The 22,930-nt window shown below is 39.8% G+C and overlaps 1 protein-coding gene across 4 annotated transcripts in view; it reads right to left on the bottom strand.

The window, feature by feature from the left end:
• Positions 1-951: 951 nt before the first annotated feature.
• Positions 952-22,930, bottom strand: part of TRIQK (triple QxxK/R motif containing) — a 91,994-nt gene continuing 70,015 nt past the window's right edge. For all 4 annotated transcript variants that reach the window (XM_055127284.1, XM_055127285.1, XM_004602540.2 and 1 more), the window contains 2 exons: positions 11,424-11,509; positions 952-4,154 (listed from right to left, as the gene is read on the bottom strand). In XM_055127284.1, the coding sequence (XP_054983259.1) occupies positions 4,041-4,154; positions 11,424-11,509 (200 nt within the window). In that variant the 3' untranslated portion in view covers positions 952-4,040. The remainder of the gene's footprint in view (positions 4,155-11,423; positions 11,510-22,930) is intronic.

Below are 22,930 nucleotides of genomic sequence, written 5' to 3'. Positions count from 1 at the left end.
AAATGTAATACTTCACAGTTTAACATGTTTATTCATCTAAACGAGCTCAAAAATAATGGTGCGACATCTGTTCGAGAGGCATTGGTACCTCCAATTTTGGCTGCCTCCCCACCAATTTGGTGGTTGTTTTTCAAAATGAAGAATAGGAGGGGGTCCTGTCATCAGAAAATCTTCTGGCATGTAAAGTATCTTATTTTTCTTGAAATAAGGATCTCAAGTCTGTTGCTAGGGACTTAAAAAAAAAAAAGTTTAACAAGGAGGTACTGTGCTGAACACTGCAGCAGTTCAATTGTTCGAAGTGAATTTATTGACCCAGTATGGCTATTTCCACACTGGTATAGTTCTTTAAATGACTCTCAGTTTCTTCTCTGCTTAATTGTGTAACTAACACCTGTATAAAATAAAACAGGAAGACTGTTTCTGTAGGAACTGAATTGAGCGGCGGTAGGTTTTTTCACTGTCTTTTTGTTTTGCTTTGTTTTACTGTGGGTTGCTTTGGTTCTAGATATATTAATCTAACAAAATCTAGCAAATATAACTCATTCTATCCAGGCTGCCTTGAAACAATTCTAATAAAAGCTTGAAGTAAGTGCTGCTGAGGGAGAAGTAATGGGAATTTCCCTCCTGAGAAGCCTCGGGTAAGTGTAAAGAAACCTAATTGTTGGTAAGGAGACTTATTGAATATAATCTCTGGCTCAGCCACCTTAGATACACATCAAATACATTGAATTTTAAGCTTCAGCTTTTAGAAGTTTATTTCTGAAGCTTATAAAAAATGATTTGCTGTACTGAATTATAATTTTAAAATCTGGAAGATATAGTGCTTCATTATATAAATATGAAAATTCAGCTTTATTTTAGTGGTGAGTGAATATACTGTTAAACAAAACACAGAACATAGTTTTTAATAATATTGTGATAAAATAGCCTGTTTTATTTCATATAAAACAAATGTTTTTGTTTTATAGTAAGCTTAATGTTAGCTATCATGGACTTAACGAGAATGAGTCTGAAATATGTGTATGTCCCCAGATAACCAATGGTCATTAACACTTAATGCTAAGAGGTGATCAATACCGTGATTTTAAAAGTTTATTTATTAAATGCAAACAATTTTTGACATCATGACATACATAAACTATGGGAAACTCTGAAAGGACTAAAGAGATTAACTTAAGTTTTAACACATTATTAAGTGTGTGCAGATAATGATGCAATTTAAATGACAGGAATTAATAAGAAATACTCTTAAAATGTTAGACTCATTGGTTGGTGCTATTTTTAACTATTTTTATGAAAACATAAATAAACTTCAAATATTTTCTCACCTTTAAATAATAAACTGACACTAAGAAAAGCTTTATTGTTTAAAAAAATCCTAGATGCAGTTATATTTTAAAATAATCTTCTACAATTAATTTATATATGTTCTTTTATTTTGTTGCAACAAGAACCATCAACTCTTCAAGTTTTCACAGCATTCCGTTGGCTGCATGTTAAGTCTGCTGCAAGCAATAATTAAACCTTGTTTTGCCATCTCTGTTAACTTTGACTAGATTCTAACATTCTGAAAATCTTGATTAAATTTCTGTTTTTGTCTTCTGAACTACTCTAAGCAGTGAATTTTCAGAGGGAAAAAGACCCATCCTTAAAAATTTATGTGTTGTGCATCTCTCAGATTTTGTGCCAACATCACTCACCGTTCAAATGGTAGCTTATGAAATACCTTTCTATCATCAGAAATTCAACTCATGCTTCAATCTGTGATTCCCAAGCAAAGATTGGCTGATTCCCAGTTAATGTTGAGTTTGAAAGTTTGTGCTTTATGAAAACAGTATTGTGTAAACATGTATTGTCACTTTACCTGCTGTTTGTCAACATCAGAATGTCGCCTGTGGTCCTTGTGACTCTCGGAGCCGCTCAAGCCAATCAGTCAGAAAAAAGGGATTAGCCATAGTCTCAATATTAATAAAACTATGAAATTAGACTTGCCTGGAACTGTACCCTATTTTGAAATATGAGAGTAATATTTCTTACTATCAGAAACATTTTATTCTCTAAATAACAACTAAACAGTAGAATATAATGGCAACAAATTTTCAAATATTTCCAGCAGTATAATTATCTATTTTAAATACTGAATATATTTTTATATCTCATTTAGGTAGGTATCTGATAAACAATGATTAGATATCCTCTCATTCAAATTACCATTGAAATTAGAAATAATCTTTATTTAAGATGACTATTTTTAACACCATATGGGAGGGGAAATAACTAAGTGAAAAATTGTTCACGTCCATGTGATAGGAATGGGGAAGGCAGTATTTCTTGACATGTGGCACGTCACTCAGGGAAGTAAAAGGCCCATCATATCCAAAATGCCAGCTTGGATATTCCCTTGCCTTCCACTTCTCGAACAGACATACCACATGGCATTAAATGCTGCAACCTTTCCTAAAAATGCCACTTGGATTGGTCTACTGTGGTGAGTATATAAGAAGTCTTGCTCCGCTTCTTGAGTTTGTGACTTCAAAAGGGAAGAATCCAGTAAATAACACTGGTTAAATTTTGCTCAAGATGTTTGGCATAATTATCTGTGAGGCTATTGGAACTTTCGGTTGTTTTCACACTGAGGAGAAAAAATTGTGCTTCTTGAATACATTCTTACAGAACATAATGCTACACATTCATATGCAACTATTTGCAAAAACACCACAGAATATCTAGGGCATATATAAAAACCTTTCTTCCCTTGGGCAGTACAGAAATGAAGTTAACATTTATTTACTTTCTATAGATAATATATGTATATATTAAAAATCACTGTGCTTATTATTTATACATCTTTATATAAAGTCCTAGCTAACAATTCTGCTACTGCTATTTGTGGGCACATTTTCGCATTTTCTATGTTCCTGTGCTTTAAAAAATATCTTAAAATTCAATTCCAAGTTAAAAATGAACAAATTGATTATTATGCTCTGACAAATTCAATGCCTTGAAAAACTGTATAGAAAACTTCACATTTGAATAAGATGAGGCATATATTTTCTTGTATTGTTTTCCATGAAAGAACACTAATTGATTAACTCTCAAGACACAAAATTTAATTTTGTTCAACAACTTTGTATTGTTCAATTTTAAGTGACAACCCAACCCATAAGTGATTTTTAGGTTAGGGCTCTGGCTATTACTGTGATATGAAAAAATTTGCACAATGAAGTGACAGATTGCCCACAACTCCGTAACAAGTGGAGCAAACTGATACTGTAAGCAGCCTGAACAACATAATTAAAACAGAATTCCAAGTTTATATTAATAGAGTAATAAGTTAATTAAAATCAAGATCAACTGAACTTTCTGTTTTCTCCAGTTTAGACAGCCCAAGAGGAAAGGAACTCTATTTTCAAGACATATGTGACTCTTTGAGCTTCTGTCATCCAGGTGCCATTTCTGATGGAGCACATGTGCACTGAACAGGTGGCAAGAAGGAAAAAGATTACTGTAGATGTATATGCAGATAGTATCTCTAATGACATAAAATACGTCTGGAAAGAAAACAAGCTTTCTTTGAAAAACGAAAAAAAATTTCTCATGACTTTTCATTCCTTCTTCGGTTCTGAATATGATTTGAGTATGTTTTTGTAAATGAGAACATATACTTTTATTTCTCATGTATACGAAGCAAAACTAGATTTAGTAATCTGTGAGGGAGTTACACAAGTGAATTGGCTAACCCATGGGAAGAATTTAGGATGTGTTTTTTATTTTATTTAAATGTGCTATAAATAGGATGCCACTCAAAGTCCAAAAAAAAAAAAACCTTATCAAAGTATCTGATAATACATGTAATCCCACATTGCCAGGTAAGATTCTTTCTTGATATGGTGCACAACTATTTAAAAATATATTTTTGCAAACTGCAAAGAGCCGTAGAAAGAATTCAAGATGCTTCAGTCTCAATACTTCAGAAAGTTCTGGTCCCAAGAGGTGATTTTAAAAAAAAGGATTTTCCTTTCATGTTTGTTGCCGTGCTGTCAATCTTCTGCTGGGCCCAGATCAGGGGCAACACGTGCGGAGAGTCTGAGGTAGAAGAAAGCATAGAAAGCCAGAAGGAGAGCCAAGATAGCTGCAAGAACAAGACCAACCTCCTGAGGAAGGAAAAGAAGGAGATTTAGGTGAGCGACTGGTTAATATTAACAGTTTTATTACATTAAGTAACCATACAATTCTATAGGAGAATAAATAAACAATCTGAACACAATAATCAAATTTCTCATGATTCAAGTTTTTTACTTCTCATTAAAAAAATACACTTAACAATGCCCATTGAAATCTCAGAAAATAGGTGGCTGAACAATTTCTATTATAATTTCTATTTAATTTCTATTTCCTATAATGCAATAAAATGTATCATTGCAAAATATACCCATAATCTGGATATCAAAATTTGGGGTGTAAGAAACAGTTTGTGCAAATCTAGACTCTACTCACATATGTTTAACTTTATTTGTTGTATCAGTACTTTTATTAGTTATCACATTCAGATACATATCTTAAAATACACATAAACATTTATTTTCCAATGGGAAGAGATTCTTCTAACAGTCTGTAAATACTTCGTTAAGTACTATTTTATTAAAATGCTAAATTTCAAATTCTATCATTTACAATTTGGAGGAACAGAACAGACTCAGCTCATGAAGGATAATATACAATATAATTTATCACAACTATAAAACAGTTGACTAGCACAGATAATCCTGGATGACTGGAGCGATAGCACAGCAGGTAGGGCATTTACCCTGCAAGCAGCCCACCCGGGTTCGATTCTTCCGTCCATCTCAGAGAGCCCTGCAAGCTACTGAGAGTATCCCACCTGCACGGCAGAGCCTGGCAAGCTACCCATGGCGTATTAGATATGCCAAAAACAGTAACAACAAGTCTCACAATGGAGATGTTATTTTACTGGTGCCCGCTCGAGGAACTCGATGAGCAATGGGATGACAGTGCCATGAGAGTGTGACAGTGCTTTTCAATAAGTTATACTTGTGTAACTTCACTCCAGTGTACTACTTAGAGAATGAGAACTTATTTATAAGATCTTATTTCTAAAACTATAAGCTTCAAATCTATATATGTGGCGTTTTCAATATTAGCTTATATTTGGGAAAATAGAAGAGAAAACTGTCAGTTCAGCACCTGAAAGGCCTAATACTCCTTTCTAATTTTACCTGTGTTATCTGCGCCTTACTCGCACTGTTTTATGAAGAAGCAATTTATCTGCCTTTATATGAACAAGAATATAAAAATCAGTAATTCAACACATGGCACCTAATAAAGCTAAAAAGCATCAACATGAATATGGTTTAAACTCAACATGGAATTTTTGTCTCGATGCTGAAATTACAAATGAATAGCTTTTCCTTCATCTTTACTTAGAGCTCCAAACCATAAAAATAAATGTTAATGAAAATCATGGGTTCGAAAGAGCCCGTGTCAACTATTCTTGTAACATTTGATTTTTTAAAACCTAATGTATCAATATAATGTCAAATGAAAGTGAATTTTCCTTTGTTGCAGTTGGAGCACTTGGCATCTCAAAAGGGCATGGCGGCACCAGACAGGTTTCATTTATTTTCTTATATTCACAGCTGTGCTCCCAGACCCATCTGGCTACACAGCTACTAATTTTAAGAGGATGTAATAAACAAGTGACACACAACTGCAAACTCCATCTGTTCTGTAGACCGGACAGCAGCAACACCCGTTCACACGAGCTTAGTGCGAGAACAAAGTTGGCACTCTCGATTGAAAATAGCCATCCCTGGCCTCCTCATCCCATTGATAATTATGTGTAAACGCTGCTTTTCAACGTCTTGTCCTTTCAAACGGCTCTTGATCACCTAGATTACAGCTATCGTAGACTTCCAGAATATCCAGAGGCATAAAAAGAAGTTTTAAAGGTGGGTGCGGGGATCATTCACGGTACCAAGTTTCAAAAGACCCGTTAATTAATGCAGCCTATTGTCTATTCATATCATCTGGGAGTCAGTGTTTGAAAAAGTCGTGAGTGGAGTACAGCACTGCACCCCGACACCCCTCCTCCCGCCAATGCCCCTACTTCTGTTGTGTGTGAGTATTTTGAAGGCTGAACATTTGGAAAACAAACCAAAAAAAAAAGTTAAAATCTGAAAACCCTGCTTTCAGGAGACTGTGCTATCGCTAAACTGGAGACCAGGGAGCACGAATGACTCCCCGCACCCACCTCTTGGCTATCTGAAGCTTTCAATCACCAATGAGGACGGAATAAAAACATTTCAGCCAGACTGAGATGTAACACGAGGCGTTGTCTGACCCTTACACAGTTCATTTATGTAGCAGAGCATCGCGTGCTTTCTTTTTATTTTCAACTAAACCGCTTGTGCCAGGGAAGACAGTTCAAAGGACGAGTGTGTATTCTCTGCATGCAGGCGGGCCGACTTCTATCCCCCGCACCACCTGGCAATGCCTCTGAGCACTGTGGGGGGATGGCCCCACCCCCCAAAAAATTTAAAAGTAAGTTTTTACTTATTTACTGGGGCGGAGCCACAGCAGCAGCACTTGAAGCTCTTTTCGGCTCTGTGGTCGGGTGCTCCCAGGCTGCTCGGAGGACCGGGCTGTGCTGGGGCCTGAGTCAGGCTCTTGCACCCGAGCCCGTGCCCAGCCCACGGGCAGAGCGCAGACTTCTCGGAGTCCTCTCCAAAGCGCCAACACAAGGACCAATCAGCATACATACAGAACGACCTTCCCTCTCCTAAATCCTAGGGTGGAGATTTTTATTCTAAACTGAGTTTAGGGTCAGAGAGAGAGAGAGAGTGCCGTGCAGGGATTACGATGCTCGCCTTGCATGTGGCCAACCCCGGTTGGGTCCTCGGCAATGCCAACGGTCCCCAAGTACCACTGGGAAGATGCCCTTAGTGCAGCTGGGTGTGGTGTGAGCCCACAACCCAAACAAAAACCAAATAAAACAATGAAATTCATTTAGTGATTTAGTGATACAATTCTTACAAAATAATTGGGGAAAAAGTAAAAAAAAAACAAAGGAACTATCAAACAAAGATGCTAAGCAGATGCTTCACGTGACCTCTACCTTATCCCTGGGTGTAAGCGGCAACACTTTGGAGGCAGAGCCCCGCCCCCCACGACGCTCGGGGGCTGGAGCGATGGTTCTGTGTGGGCTTCACCAATCCTGGGCCACGGGGGTACCCGGGGCCTCCCGGAACCATAGTCAGAGATGCTGGGGAAATTACCCATTTTAAGGCATCAAAAATAAAAATAGGTTCTCAATGGAAATTACAGTTTGACAAATTCATATTTTACTCTGATCATTAACTGTTCCCTCATTCTCTATTACTACATACACATTTACTAAGAAGCACTGTAAATCTTTGTGAGTAAAAGACCTTGTTATATATTACTTTTTATTTATTTTATTTTTTATTTTTTTGCTTTTTGGGTCACACCCAGCAATGCACAGGGTTCACTCCTGGCTCATGCACTCAGGAATCACCCCTGGCGGTGTTCAGGGTACCATATGGGATGCTGGGATTTGAACCCAGGTCGGCTGCGTGCAAGGCAAACGCCCTACCCGCTGTGCTATCACTCCAGCCCCTATATATTACTTTTTACATACGCAGTGTATGATTTTTCAGTCACCATTACTGACTTGATACAGTCATTATATTTGAAAGTAATTTCGGAACTAAATTCCTTCAAGGTGATTGTGACTTATCTTCTTTCAAGTTCTATAACACTTTAGTACTTACAATAATTTTCAAATAAATAATGAAGGGTTGTATAAGATTGAGAATTTTTTACAGATGTATATAAAAATTATGTAATGCTTTGAGGCCTTTACAGCAATATCCTCTTGACTATCTCCACAATAAATATTTTGTAATAAATAATACAAAAAAATGTGGATTTACTTGAAGTTGGGAAACTTTACGCAAATGACAAATATAAGGAGAATTTTACTTATACAATTTATAATATAAATTTACTGTTTATGTGTACACTAATTAACATATGACTAATTAAGAATGTGATGACTAATTAAAAATAATTTCTTAATATATTATCAACTTAAGAAAACTGTGTTGGTTTAAATATTTTAGTTGTGTAGTTTAACAAAATTATGAAGTAAATGGCACAATCTCTGTTTCACAAAGATGCCAGCTTACAGTCAGACAGATCTGGGCAGTAAGAGGTAAGAAGGATGTTTTCCTAAGTCTCCTTACTTTGTGTTCAGTAGTGCTGTCATTTTATTATTTTCCTACTCCATGCAGCTGTTCATATTTTTCTGTCTGTTTAAATTATTTTTAGAGCATAAGATTTTTCATTCTAAAGAGTAAGTAGTAAAGCAGTAAAATATTAGAATATTATGGTCATCCTGTGTCAACTAGATAAGAGTCAAATATGTTTGATGTTCATTAGTCCTTAGTTGCTTCTCTGACATTATCAATATGGATAAAATCACTCACTGGGGAAATTAAACAGCATTAAGTGGCAATTGCTGAAAGAAACTTTGTTATTTAAAATCCTATGCTAAAATGACAAGGCAATCAAAGTTTGACAGGGCAAACTAATTAGAATGCCAGATTTGAAATGTAAAACACCTCCCTGGTTTTGATTCTAAAAAGTTTCCTATCATTTTAATGGGTGCCTAACATAAATTTTCAAGGAAATTAAACAATGTTTAAAGTTAAGGTTTCTCTTTAAATAGTTTCCACAGGTATATACACTAGGCCATTTCAAAAGAAGCTATGTTCTATTGTCTTTTAGAAACACAAGTCATAAATGAAATCTGAAAAAATTTGCTCATAAGAAAGATAAATGCGACATTGTTTAAAAAACATTGTATAACACTATTAAAGATATTTAATAGTTATTATACACAGTAATTAAGGTAAACTTAGCATCTGAGAATATTATTTGCTCAAATTAAAACAATAGCAAAAGTTATACATACAAAGAACAGTGTAAAACACATAAGTAAATAGATGGTTGCATTTCTCAAAAACTGCTTGAAAGATTAAAAGCTATATTTTTGTCTTGATAGGGCATGACGATGCTTTCACTATGAGACTGCAGAAAGTAACAATTATAAAATTTGAGAAAAGGGACCACTGCTTTTAGATATATGGGGTGAGGAAAATAATTTTGCAATGAATAAAATTTCATATAAAATTTTTTACCAGGGATATTGGTGGTGGGGAAAGTGCAATGGTGGAGGGATGGGTGTTTGATCAGTGTGTGACTGTAACCCAAACATGAAAGCTTGTAACTATCTCACGGTGATTCAATAAAATTAAAAAAAAATAAAGGGAAACATAAGATGATTGATCTATCCATGTCTCTATCTACCTGTATCTCTATATCTCTAGGGTGGTCTTCTGGGTGATGCTGGGGTGGAAGGGGGGCTTCCCTGTGGCTTTCTGCGAGCTGGGCCTGCGGTTCCAACAGGGCAGGAGACGGCGTGGTACCTGCTCTGAGGGATCAGGGAGGACCTCTGCAATGTGGGGAGGCTTGAGGGCTGCATCCAGTGATGCTGGAGGGACCATGTGGCATCTGGGATCCAACCTGGGTGGGTCACATCAAGGCAAATACTGTCGGCCCGGTGCTAGGTCCTCAGTCCTATACTCGCCTCTCTTTTAAACAGAAAGGGCGTCAGGGTTTGTTAGATCTTATGTTGGGGGCTTGTTTTGCTTCAACAAACACCGATGCGCAGCGCAAACAGAGGAGACTGTGCTGTGACAACACACTCAGCACACAGCAAAGCTCGGTCAGAATCAGCAAAGGAGCAAAAGGAGGGCAGTGTCTACTGATCATAATAGCGAATTCTGGACGACAACCAAGTATGTCATCTGGCAGTTCAACAGCTGTTACAGCTTGGTAGTAATACCTTGGCATTTGCTATAAGCTATAACTTAGAGAAATTGATTTTTCATCTGCCAGATCAAAACCAAAATCTTCTTTTAACATTTTAATATATAAATAAAATATATGTACTAGTCACTTTATCGCTACACAACTGACAAGAGAATTGCCAAATTAATTTTCCTATTTATAGTTTAATTCAAACTCTAAATACCTGGCAACAGATTGACATGGGTAATATGGTCAATGTAATTTCGTTGGACTTTATTGTGCGAGCACATTGGATTAATATCTGTTAACATCGCTGTGAGTTGTATTTATCCCTGCTAAGCATTTTAAATACTTCCTGCTGAAAGAAGAATTTTGGGACTGTCATTCAGAATTTCAGCACACAGAGTGCTGATGACAAGGATAATATGCAATATAAAGGTAAATATACCAATGTATAAGTATATATAGGCATGACTAAACTAAGAACCTTAAAATAAAATGTCCTGAACTACAGTCGAGAAATATAGCTCGAGTGGCAGAGAACAGCCTAGTAGCATGGTGGGCCCAGAGTTTGGTCCCCACGTCACCTCCCCTACTCTCCAGCATTTGTCTGAACCCTGGGGTCTAAGTTCTAATCCATCAGGCCCCCACAATGACTGTGCATGGAAAATGGAGAAGTTCTCCACATCTAAAATGTACTGCAAATTACTGAAGTTTTTAGTCAGGCAACAGAAAGCACTGACATGTTGTAACAATATATATAGTGGCCAGAAGAAAACAAAATGACAACCTTTGTCATAACTGGTTTGTTGAGAGACCACCAACCTTAGAGGGAAATATTATATTATTTCAGTTCTTCTGGGCAGGGATTGGTGTTCGGGATGGAAACACCCGAAATATGGTGGTGGGAAGGTGTCATGGTGGTGGGACTGGTGTTTGAATATTAAATGGTGTTTGAACATTAAATACTGTGAACTACCTTATAAAATTTAAAAAAAATCAAAATTACAAAAGGGCTGGAGCAATAGCACAGCTGGTAAGGCATTTGCCTTGCACAAGGCCAACCCGGATTCAATTTCTCCCATTACTCTCGGAGAGCCCGGAAAGCTACCGAAAGTATCCTGCCTGCATGGCAGAGCCTGGCAAAGCTACCCGTGGCGTATTCGATATGCCAAAAACAGTAACAAGTCTCACATTGGAGACGTTACTGGTGCCTGCTCGAGCAAATCGATGAACAACAGGATGACAGTGCTACAGTGCTACAAAAAAAAAATGGTTTGCATAAACTGTGTCTTAACACCTCCTAAAATCTCTGGATAATAAGAATGCTTGCATTCTTACCTTTTTTTAATTAAAAAAAATCTTTTAAAAATTAAAAGCCTTCAACTGTAGCATTGAGTTGGATATTGAAATGTCATCAAACATTCAGAATTCAACATTTATGCAATGAGCTTTAGAAAATGAAATGGCATGTGCATATCAAAATGAAGGTTATTGACTACAGGTACCTTTATGCCAATTGCTGTTTTCTTTGCTTCTGCTTTTAATTTGGTTGCTCGTAAAATAGGTTTGGTTTTCTTGTAATCCTGTTTACCTAGAAGAAAATGATTCAGTGAGCTATATTGACATGTTTAATTCAGATTTAACAGCCATATGAAATGACAAAAAATGCTTCATGGGAAGCTTAGACACAGCGTTGCAAAGACGCTCCCGTTATGGAGACCATACTCTTGCACCCCTAACGTCAACTTTTCCTAATTTCTTTCTGAAGTTTTGGCAGACATCTTTGGTTTGCTGTGCAGTAAATATGAAAAATGACAAATTTATTCTAGAACTAAAATGTTTAAAGAGAGTTAACCTTTTGGAAGCATTTAGAAACAAGCATAAAAAAAGCATATGTAAGATATAATTAGTAAAGTTAACTCTCTTGGTCATAGAAGAATAGACTGTAGATATGCACAGATATTATTATAGCTATGTAAGTATATAATAAATTGGGAAATATCCTCAAAGGTTTCTTTATAGTCAGAGACCAAAGAATTATTACATGGAATTTATTTTAAAAATACATAATTAACTTTTAATCACTGAATTTATCTGGAACTTTCAGTTGTTAACGAGAATAGCATAAATACAGACAGGTAATAAATGCTGCAGAGCGACTATATTTAGATAATACTTTCGATATTCTTCACCACATTCCACAGCCCAAAATGAACAAAACTGAATAAGTGTCACCAAATTTCCTTTTGTGTGTACCATCTGGTGACCCCACTAATGAGTAACAAAAGAGCTATTACACAGCCTGTGAAGAAAATAGACTTAACAATAATAACAACAAAAATATTGACTAGAATAATAAACTCTTGAGAAGTGGGTCAGAGGAATCTCAAATGTAACATGATTTTCTGACTAGGAGTTAACATACCAGTAAATAATCTCCCTGTCTATTTTATATTCTCCTTTTTTCCCTTTTTTTCCTTTGCTTTCTTTTTCCATCCTGATTCCCTTTATATTCAGTGCTAAGTTTCTTTCTTTAATGTACCCTTATGTTTTTAAAATCTAAATAATATAAAGTGCAAGTTCAACTTCTACGTCTTACTTACACTGACATAAATCTCAAAGCAGTTAATCTAAAGAGTATCATAAAATTCTAACGTGCATGTATCTGCCGATAATTTGAGTGTACCTTTAAAATCCCATATAATATTTTAGGATTAGAAATCGGATGGAGAAGTGTAGCAAACAGATGGAAGCAATGAAGAAATGTTATATTTCTGCTTCATACAAACAAATATAAAAGTGTTTCTTTGGTTGAAGAAAATTTTTTTAAAGGAGTAGATGCTACTTCCTGAACTGCTATTGTATTGAAACTGTTTTAAGTCTATGATGTAGAGCTCTAATATTATCTGATGATGGGATTTTTTTTTTTTTTTGCTTTTTGGGTCACACCCAGTGATGCTCAGGGGTTACTCCTGGCTTTGCACTCAGGAATTACTGCTGGCGGTGCTTGGGGGACCATATGGGATGCCGGGGATCGAACCCGGGTCGGCCGCGTGCAAGGCGAACGCTCTACCCGCTGTGCTATCGCTCCGGCCCCTGATGATGGGATTTAATGATCCAGAAATGAGCCAGTTGTAAAAATTTATAGTAAGTTATCTAAATTTAAAGGATGGAATGAACAAAATGCAGAAAAATAATACTCTGACCCATTTTAAATTAGCAATGTTTAATTTTACTGAAAAAATATCTTGACAAGTATTCACTCTGATTTCACATCTCAACAGCCAAACTATTCATGTCATTACTCCTGCTGAGATATAAACAGCTCAGAACAATGAAAAGGGTGACACATCAAATGCCTCCACTCAGTGTTATAAAGTGACTTTTCAATGAGAATCTAAACTGAAATTTAAAGATTATAGATTTGAGGCCCAAATGTAGTAGTTATTTTTTCTTTGAAATATGTCTTGAAATAACCTTCAATTAATAGAGAAAAATAGGCAATTATTACATTAACCCATATTTTCTTTATAAATAAGTACAGAATGTTAGATGATGCTTTTTCATGATCGATTCAAATACACATACTTCAAGAATTGATGCTAAAATGAGGATTAATCACTCTGTTTATTCACTTGCAAGAGAACCATTGGTTAAATTGGTGTTTCCCAGAGTGGGTGATCCCACAAGGAACAGGGCACTGGGATGATTCATGGGGTCAGAGGAAGCGTCAGGGGCGAATGGGGGCAACCTTTTTTTTTGTTAAAGAACATATTTCCAATGTGGTGCAAAGTGATTTTTTTTTTTTCTGAAAAGGGGGTGGTGGACCAAAGAAGTTTAGTAACCTTTGGGTTAAATATGTTCTTTTTAGGCTTAATTTTCATAATCTCTTATCACATACTTCTAAGTTGATGTGAATGTTTCAAACTGTATTTATAACAAATAGGTGTTAAAAATTACTGTACACCTGATACCTCTCCAAACAATTTATTCATCATGCACTTAGAATTCTCCTTGCTAACAACTATATATTATAGTTGTTATAATATGACTACATTATAACAACTATAATGTATAGTTATATAATATAACTATATTCTTTCAGGTTTCAAGTGAAAATGTTCACAAGGGCATCCAATAATTTCTTTATTACTAGATCTTTCCAACGAACCCAACTACTTGACAGTAACTGAATGCCTCTGCGTGGAACACCGGTCAGTGACTAGGGGTCATTCCTGGGCGTGTGCTTGGGGTCATGCTTGCAGTTCCTCCGAGGCCATATTCGGTGCTGGGATTCGAACCAGGATCACTTGTGGTCACCACCACATGCTTGGGAAGTACTTTAATCTTTATACTTTCTTTCTTTCCCCTTCAACACTTGAATTTCTTAAAGTTTCAAGAAAGATACGCATGTTCACGTGACCATAAAAAAATCTACAAAAGCCCATTTGAATGCTTACGTCTAGAAAAGACACATACAGATATTGTACATTTTATACAGAGAGGATTGCTTGAATACAGCTGGATTTGAACACAAAAACCAGAGTAGCTATTTAGCATTTATTGATTACATGTTATACATGAGAAAATCTGAATTATTCAAATCTATCAAACCAAATTTCTATCATCTAGCTTATTACAGTGCACCATCATCACTTTTTTTATTTTCTAAGAAACTAAGGTAAAAACAGCCTATTTTCTTTATATCACCTCTTCTGATTGCATGATTTATTCTTTCTTGGTGCAAACTAATCATGTAATAATTAATGGGGCTCAGGGGACCACATGGGGTGCTGAGGATCAAACTTACTATAATCTCACTGGTATAAAAAGTTTCTTACCATCACTAATATCTGGCATTTTATCAAAATTGTCTAGCTTGATAACACAATTATTTCCTTCATTCTTCTTTGCACTTAGTTTTACTTCCTTTATTTTTATTTAAGTAGAAAGTCAGGCGATTGATTTGGAATACTTCTTCTTGACTAATATTTTTCATCAGCTGCCATATATAACCATCTAAACACTACTTTTCCAGCATCTATTTAATAATGAAGAAAGAGAAAAAGGTTACACTTTAAAGTAGCTATGTGGGCTTATTTCATATCTACCTATGCAGTTATATATGTGCCAATTTGGGGGTCAGGGTGTACAGGCAATTCATTGTTTTGTATTTTCATTTGTATTTTCATTTCAGCCTACAATAGCTTTTTCCTTACATTTTCTTGGATGGCAGATCTGCTATTGAAAAACAGTCTTGTTTGGTGTATCTAATGATGTCTTATGCTCACCCCTTCGTGAAAGACAATTATGCTTAATATTCAATTTTTGGCTGACAATCTTGCTATAGGTAAATGGCAACTTTTGCACTCACATTTTCTCTATGATTCACACAGTCTTATGCTTCAAGAGCTTAACTAGAACATGGCCAAGTATAGATCTCTCTGAATTTATCCTTTTATTATTTTTAAAATTTATCCTTTTAGACTGTTGAGATCCTTTGTTATACAAATTGTTTTTTATCAAATTAGGTAATTTTTGGACATTAATCTTTAAAACATTCTGACTCCTTGTCTTTCTCCTCTCATCTCAGTATTTATTATTGAGAAGACATTGATGTCCTTGAAAGTATTCTAGGTTTCATATCTGTTTATTTTTCTCTGTATTCCCTTTTCTCTGGTCCATACACTAGATTGTGTCAACTTCTCTTTGAGACTTCTCTTGTGATTTGTTTTGTGTATAAACCAGGCTTGCCTGATTTTTTTTTTACAGGATCCATGATTTTTTTTTTTTTTTTTTTTTTTTTAAATTTTTTATTGTGGAAAGTTACAAAGTTACAAAGTTTTCAGGTTTAAATCTCAGTTATACAATGCTCGAATGCCCATTCCTTCACCAGTGCTCATATTCCACCAAGAATCCCAGTATAGCTCCACCCCGCCCCCTCACACCCAAACCCCCCCACGCCCCTAGCCCCCCCACCCTAAGCCCCCCCCGCCTGTGTAACTAATAAATTTCACTTTACTTTCACTTTGATTGCATACAATATGTCAACAAAACTCACTATTATTGTTTGGAGAGTCTCTCCCCTAAAGTCAGACCTGCTGAAAAGGAAGCATTAGATAATTTGTTTTCCATTGCTGAGGATGAAGAAGTATGAGGTCGAGTGACCACACTTAGCGGCCTCTCAGTTTTGGGTTTCTGTAATTTAGTATTTTAGTAACTGAGTCCAGAGAGATATCTGCCAGAAGTTTCATCGTTGCCAACTTGTACTTCACAGTTACATTATATTCCACATATGAGTGCAATCTTTCTATGTCTGTCTCTTTCTTTCTGACTCATTTCACTCAACATGATACTTTCCATGTTGATCCACTTGTATGCAAATTTCATGACTTCATGTTTCCTGACAGCTACATAGTATTCCATTGTGTAAATATACCAGAGTTTCTTTAGCCAATCATCTGTTTTCGGGCACTCTGGTTTTTTCCATATTGTGGCTATTGTGAACAGAGCGGCAATGAACATGGAAATGCAGATGTCATCTCTACTATACCTTTTTGCCTCTCCGGGATATATTCCCAGGAGCGGTATTGCTGGGTCAAATGGGAGCTCAATTTCTAACTTTTTGAGAATCGTCCATATTGTTTTCCAAAAGGGCTGAACCAGTCGACATTCCCACCAGCAGTGAAGGAGAGTCCCTTTCTCCCCACATCCACGCCAACACCGGTTGCTTTTGTTTTTGGGGATGTGGGCCAGTCTCTGTGGTGTGAGATGATATCTCATTGTTGTTTTGATTTGCATTTCCCTGATGATTAGAGATGTTGAACATTTTCTCATGTGCCTCTTAGCCATTCGGATTTCTTCTTTGGAAAAGTTTCTGTTCATTTCATCAGCCCATTTTTTGATCGGGTTGGCAGTTTTCTTCTTGTGGAGTTCAACCAGTGCATTGTATATCCTTGTTATCAACCCTTTATCGGATGGGTACTGCATAAATATCCTTTCCCATTCTGTAGACTGTCTTTGTATTTTGGTCACTGTTTCTTTTGAGTTGCAGAAGCTTCTTAGTTTGAGATAGTCCCATTTATTTATCTTTGTTTTCACTAGCTTAGCCAGTGGTGTGTCAGCTTTGAAGATACCTTTGGCTTCAATGTCGTGGAGGGTTTTGCCGACCTTATCTTCAATGTACCTTAGGGATTCTGGTCTGATGTTGAGGTCTTTAATCCAGTTTGATCTGATTTTTGTACATGGTGATAGATGGAGGTCTAAGCCCATTTTTTTGCATGTAGCCGTCCAGTTTTGCCAGCACAATTTGTTAAACATGCTTTCCTTGCTCCACTTCACATTTCTTGCTCCCTTATCAAAGATTAGATGATCATATATTTGGGGGTGTATATCAGAGTATTCAACCCTGTTCCATTGGTCTGCCGTTCTGCCTTTGTTCCAGTACCATGCTGTTTTAATGACTACCGCTTTGTAGTAGAGTTGGAAGTTGGGGAGGTTGATTCCTCCCATTTTCTTTTTCCCAAGGATTGCTTTAGCTATTCGTGGGGGCTTATTGTTCCATATGAATTTCAGGAGCGCTTGCTCCATTTCTTTGAAGAATGTCAAGGGTATCCCTATAGGGATCGCATTGAATTTGTACAAGGCTTTGGGGAGAATTGCCATTTTGACAATATTAATTCTTCCAATCCATGAGCATGGGATGTCTTTCCATTTCCTCGTGTCCTCTTTTATTTCCTGAAGTAGTGTTTTATAGTTTTCATTATACAAGTCCTTTACCTCCTTTGTTAAGCTGATTCCGAGGTATTTGATTTTTTGAGGCACAATTGTGAATGGGATTGCTTTTCTCAGGTCACTTTCTTCTCTCTCATTATTTGCATATAGGAAAGCCATGGACTTTTGGGTATTGATTCTATAGCCTGCAACTTTACTGTACGAGTCTATTGTTTCTAGGAGTTTCTTGGTAGAGGTTTTAGGGTTCTCTAAGTATAGTATCATATCATCTGCGAATAGTGAGAGCTTGATTTCTTCCTTTCCTACCTGAATGCCCTTAATGTCTTTTTCTTGCCTAATCGCTATTGCAAGTACTTCCAGTACTATATTGAACAGAAGTGGAGAGAGTGGGCATCCTTGTCTCGTCCCTGTTCTCAGAGGGAAGGCTCTTAGTTTTTCCCCATTGAGGACAATGCTTGCCATAGGCTTGTGATAAATGGCTTTGACTATATTGAGGAAGGTCCCTTCTATACCTATTTTGGCTAGTGTTTTCATCATAAACGGATGCTGGATCTTGTCAAATGCTTTCTCTGCATCTATTGATATGATTATATGATTTTTATCTTTTCTTTTGTTGATATGGTGGATTATGTTGATTGATTTCCGGATGTTAAACCATCCTTGCATCCCCGGGATGAATCCCACTTGGTCGTGGTGTATGATCTTTTTGATGAGTTGTTGAATTCTATTTGCTAATATTTTGTTGAGAATTTTTGCATCTGTGTTCATCAGGGATATTGGCCTGTAGTTTTCCTTTTTTGTGGTGTCTTTGTTTGCTTTTGGTATTAGGGAGATATGAGCCTCATAGAAACTGTTAGGGAGGGTTTCTGTTTCTTCAATTTCCTGGAAGAGCTTGAGAAGGACTGGCAAAAGGTCCTCTTTAAATGTTTGGAAGAACTCACTAGTGAATCCGTCTGGACCTGGGCTTTTGTTTTTGGGGAGACTTTTGATTACCATTTCAATTTCCTTGATGTTAATTGGACTATTCAGGTACTCCAGGTCTTCTTGGTTCAGCCTTGGGAGATTATAGGAGTCGAGGAATTTATCCATTTCTTCTATATTCTCTTGTTTCATGGCATAGAGATTTTCAAAGTAGTCTCTGATGATCTTTTGAATTTCATTGGTTTCTGTTGTGATGTCCCCCTTTTCATTTCTGATTCGGCTTATAAGGGTTCTCTCTCTCTCTTTCTTTGTGAGTCTTGCTAGTGGTTTATCAATCTTGTTTATTTTCTCGAAGAACCAGCTCTTGGTTTCATTGATCTTCCGGATTGTCTTTTGGGTTTCCATGTCATTAATTTCTGCTCTAAGTTTTATTATCTCTTTCCTTCTGCCTGGTTTTGGCTCCTTTTGTTGGTCCTTTTCTAAGGTCTTGAGCTGTGAAGTCAAGTTATTTATGTGGGCCCTTTCTTCCTTCCTGAGATATGCTTGCAGAGCTATAAATTTTCCCCTTAAAACGGCTTTAGCTGCGTCCCACAGGTTCTGGTAGCTCGTGTCTTCATTCTCATTTGTTTCTAGGTACCTTTTGATTTCTTCCTTGATTTCCTTCCTGACCCACTCATTGTTCAATATCGAGCTATTTAATTTCCAGGTGTTTGATTTGGTTTTCTGCATCTGTCCACAGTTAAGTTTTATCTTCAGTGCATCATGGTCTGAAAAGATAGCTGGTACAATGTCTATCTTGTTGATTCTGTTGAGGTATGTTGTGTGGCCCAGCGCATGGTCTATTCTGGAAAATGTTCCATGTGCACTGGAAAAGAATGTGTATTCCTTTTTTTGGGGATATAAAGCCCTGTATAGATCTATTAGCCCTCTCTCTTCTATTTCTTCCTTCAAAGCCAGTATTTCATTGGTGAGTTTTAATCTTCTAGATCTGTCCAGAGGAGACAGTGCGGTGTTGAAGTCTCCAACTACTATTGTGTTGCTCGAGATGTCCTTCTCGAGGTCTCTTAGCAGCTGTTGTAGGTATTTAGCTGGTCCCTCATTGGGTGCGTAGACATTTAGGAGTGTGATTTCTTCCTGATGTACACATCCCTTGATTAATAAAAAGTGGCCTTCACTATCCCTTCTAATCTTTTTCAACCTGAAGTCTATGTTGTCCGATACTAGTAAAGCCACTCCGGCTTTCTTGAGGGAGTTGTTTGCTTGCAGGATTGTTTTCCATCCTTTGACTTTGAGTCTGTGTTTGTTCTGGCTATTCAGATGTGTTTCTTGCAGGCAACAGAAGGTTGGGTTGAGTCTCTGAATCCATTTTGCCAGTCTGTGTCTCTTAATTGGTGAATTCAGACCATTGACATTAAGGGAGATTATTGTTATGGGATTTTGTGCCATCTTTGTGCAAGGGTTTGTTGTGCTTGTAGAGGTTGTTCTTGTCTTACAATAGCCCCTTTAGTGCTTCTTTTAGGTTTGGTTTTGAGTCTATGAAGTTCCTGAGCTGTTGTTTATCTCCAAAGTAGTGTATGATTCCTTCTAGTTTGAATGAGAGTTTAGCCGGATAAAGTATTCTTGGTGAAGCGTTGATTTCATTGAGTTTTTTCACTATATCCCACCATTGCCTTCGAGCTTGGAGGGTTTCCTCTGATAGATCTGCTGTGAGCCTAAGGGGTGCTCCTTTGTATGCGATTTCCTTCTTGGACCTTGCTGCTTGGAGTATTGTGTCTCTCTGGAAGATGTCCATCATTGTAACTATGATATGTCTTGGTGTTTTTCTGTTAGGATCTCTTTTAGCTGGCACTCTTCGGGCGCCTTGAATCTGGATGCCCGCATTGTCCAGCTGTGGGAAGTTTTCCGCAATGATTTGTTTGACTGTGTCTTTTTCGTTGGGGTTGGTTCCCTGTGGTTCTGGTAGTCCAATGATTCTAATGTTGTTCCTCTTGAAATCATCCCCTAGGACTCTGATTCTGGCTAGAGCTATTTTGAGGTCTCTTGCCATGGTTTGATGTTGCCTGTAGGCCTCTTGCAGCTCATCTTCAAGCATACTGATTCTGTCTTCGGCTGCAGTCATCCTATTGTTGAGGGCAGTCAGAGAGTTTTTGATTTCATGTACGGAATCCTTCATCTCTTTTTGAAGGTTTTTTATTTCTGCTCTCATTTCTTCCCGTATTTTGTCGGCTGTCTGTTGTATTGTTTCCGCCAGGTCTTCCTTGATGTTGTCCATCTTTGCATTGAGTTGATTGAACATGTTGAGGATTTCAAGTCTGAATTCTTTCTCAGAGAGGTCAAGTTTGTAGGAAGCGCCCATTGAGGTTTCCAGACTCCTTTGATCGTCCTCTGGTTGCAATGGTGATTTTCGCTGTTTCTTCATGTTGTTTGTGGTGATATGAAAGAGGGCCCTTGATGATGAGTGTCCCTGTTTCCTTTTGTTGCGAAAAAGGATTGTGGATAGGCTCAGTTAATAGTGGTTGGCTTTTTACTTGCCGTTTGTAGAACCTGGTCTCTTACTGAGATGTTTCCTTCGGTTCTTATGTGAAGTCTTGTGTTTTATTGTCCTACTGCTTGCGAATAGCTAGGATGTTAGTCTTGTATAGGATGTTGAGGAAATTACTTGCCGCCGCGTTAGCGGCGGCCGCTGGTAGGCGAGGCCACGCCCACTTTTCTTAGGCCACGCCCCCTGGTGGTTAGGCCACGCCCCTTTCCCACAACCCGACAGTGGTCAACGTGCTGGGGGTGGCGTGCCGGCCACTCGGCCGGCAGTCCGGAGGGGAGGGAAGCCCGGGGTGCTCAGGGCCGCGGAGCAGGCTGGGTCCGGAAGGGCGGGTCGAGGGAGCGTCACAGACCTTTGCCGGAAGACAGGACGGCGGCGGCGCTTGGGGTCGGCGTGCCGGCCACTCGGCCGGCAGTCCGGAGGGGAGGGAAGCCCGGGGTGCTCAGGGCCGCGGAGCAGGCTGGGTCCGGAAGGGCGGGTCGAGGGAGCGTCACAGACCTTTGCCGGAAGACAGGACGGCGGCGGCGCTTGGGGTCGGCGTGCCGGCCACTCGGCCGGCAGTCCGGAGGGGAGGGAAGCCCGGGGTGCTCAGGGCCGCGGAGCAGGCTGGGTCCGGAAGGGCGGGTCGAGGGAGCGTCACAGACCTTTGCCGGAAGACAGGACGGCGGCGGCGCTTGGGGTCGGCGTGCCGGCCACTCGGCCGGCAGTCCGGAGGGGAGGGAAGCCCGGGGTGCTCAGGGCCGCGGAGCAGGCTGGGTCCGGAAGGGCGGGTCGAGGGAGCGTCACAGACCTTTGCCGGAAGACAGGACGGCGGCGGCGCTTGGGGTCGGCGTGCCGGCCACTCGGCCGGCAGTCCGGAGGGGAGGGAAGCCCGGGGTGCTCAGGGCCGCGGAGCAGGCTGGGTCCGGAAGGGCGGGTCGAGGGAGCGTCACAGACCTTTGCCGGAAGACAGGACGGCGGCGGCGCTTGGGGTCGGCGTGCCGGCCACTCGGCCGGCAGTCCGGAGGGGAGGGAAGCCCGGGGTGCTCAGGGCCGCGGAGCAGGCTGGGTCCGGAAGGGCGGGTCGAGGGAGCGTCACAGACCTTTGCCGGAAGACAGGACGGCGGCGGCGCTTGGGGTCGGCGTGCCGGCCACTCGGCCGGCAGTCCGGAGGGGAGGGAAGCCCGGGGTGCTCAGGGCCGCGGAGCAGGCTGGGTCCGGAAGGGCGGGTCGAGGGAGCGTCACAGACCTTTGCCGGAAGACAGGACGGCGGCGGCGCTTGGGGTCGGCGTGCCGGCCACTCGGCCGGCAGTCCGGAGGGGAGGGAAGCCCGGGGTGCTCAGGGCCGCGGAGCAGGCTGGGTCCGGAAGGGCGGGTCGAGGGAGCGTCACAGACCTTTGCCGGAAGACAGGACGGCGGCGGCGCTTGGGGTCGGCGTGCCGGCCACTCGGCCGGCAGTCCGGAGGGGAGGGAAGCCCGGGGTGCTCAGGGCCGCGGAGCAGGCTGGGTCCGGAAGGGCGGGTCGAGGGAGCGTCACAGACCTTTGCCGGAAGACAGGACGGCGGCGGCGCTTGGGGTCGGCGTGCCGGCCACTCGGCCGGCAGTCCGGAGGGGAGGGAAGCCCGGGGTGCTCAGGGCCGCGGAGCAGGCTGGGTCCGGAAGGGCGGGTCGAGGGAGCGTCACAGACCTTTGCCGGAAGACAGGACGGCGGCGGCGCTTGGGGTCGGCGTGCCGGCCACTCGGCCGGCAGTCCGGAGGGGAGGGAAGCCCGGGGTGCTCCAGGATCCATGATTTTTGTGGGAAAGTAGATATATGTGGTACAATGTGGCAATTGTACAA

The sequence above is a fragment of the Sorex araneus genome, chromosome 2 (genome assembly GCF_027595985.1).
Source record: "Sorex araneus isolate mSorAra2 chromosome 2, mSorAra2.pri, whole genome shotgun sequence".
NCBI lineage: Eukaryota > Metazoa > Chordata > Mammalia > Eulipotyphla > Soricidae > Sorex > Sorex araneus.
Note: the sequence above shows the minus strand (reverse complement) of the source record. Positions and strands in the feature narration are given on the sequence as shown.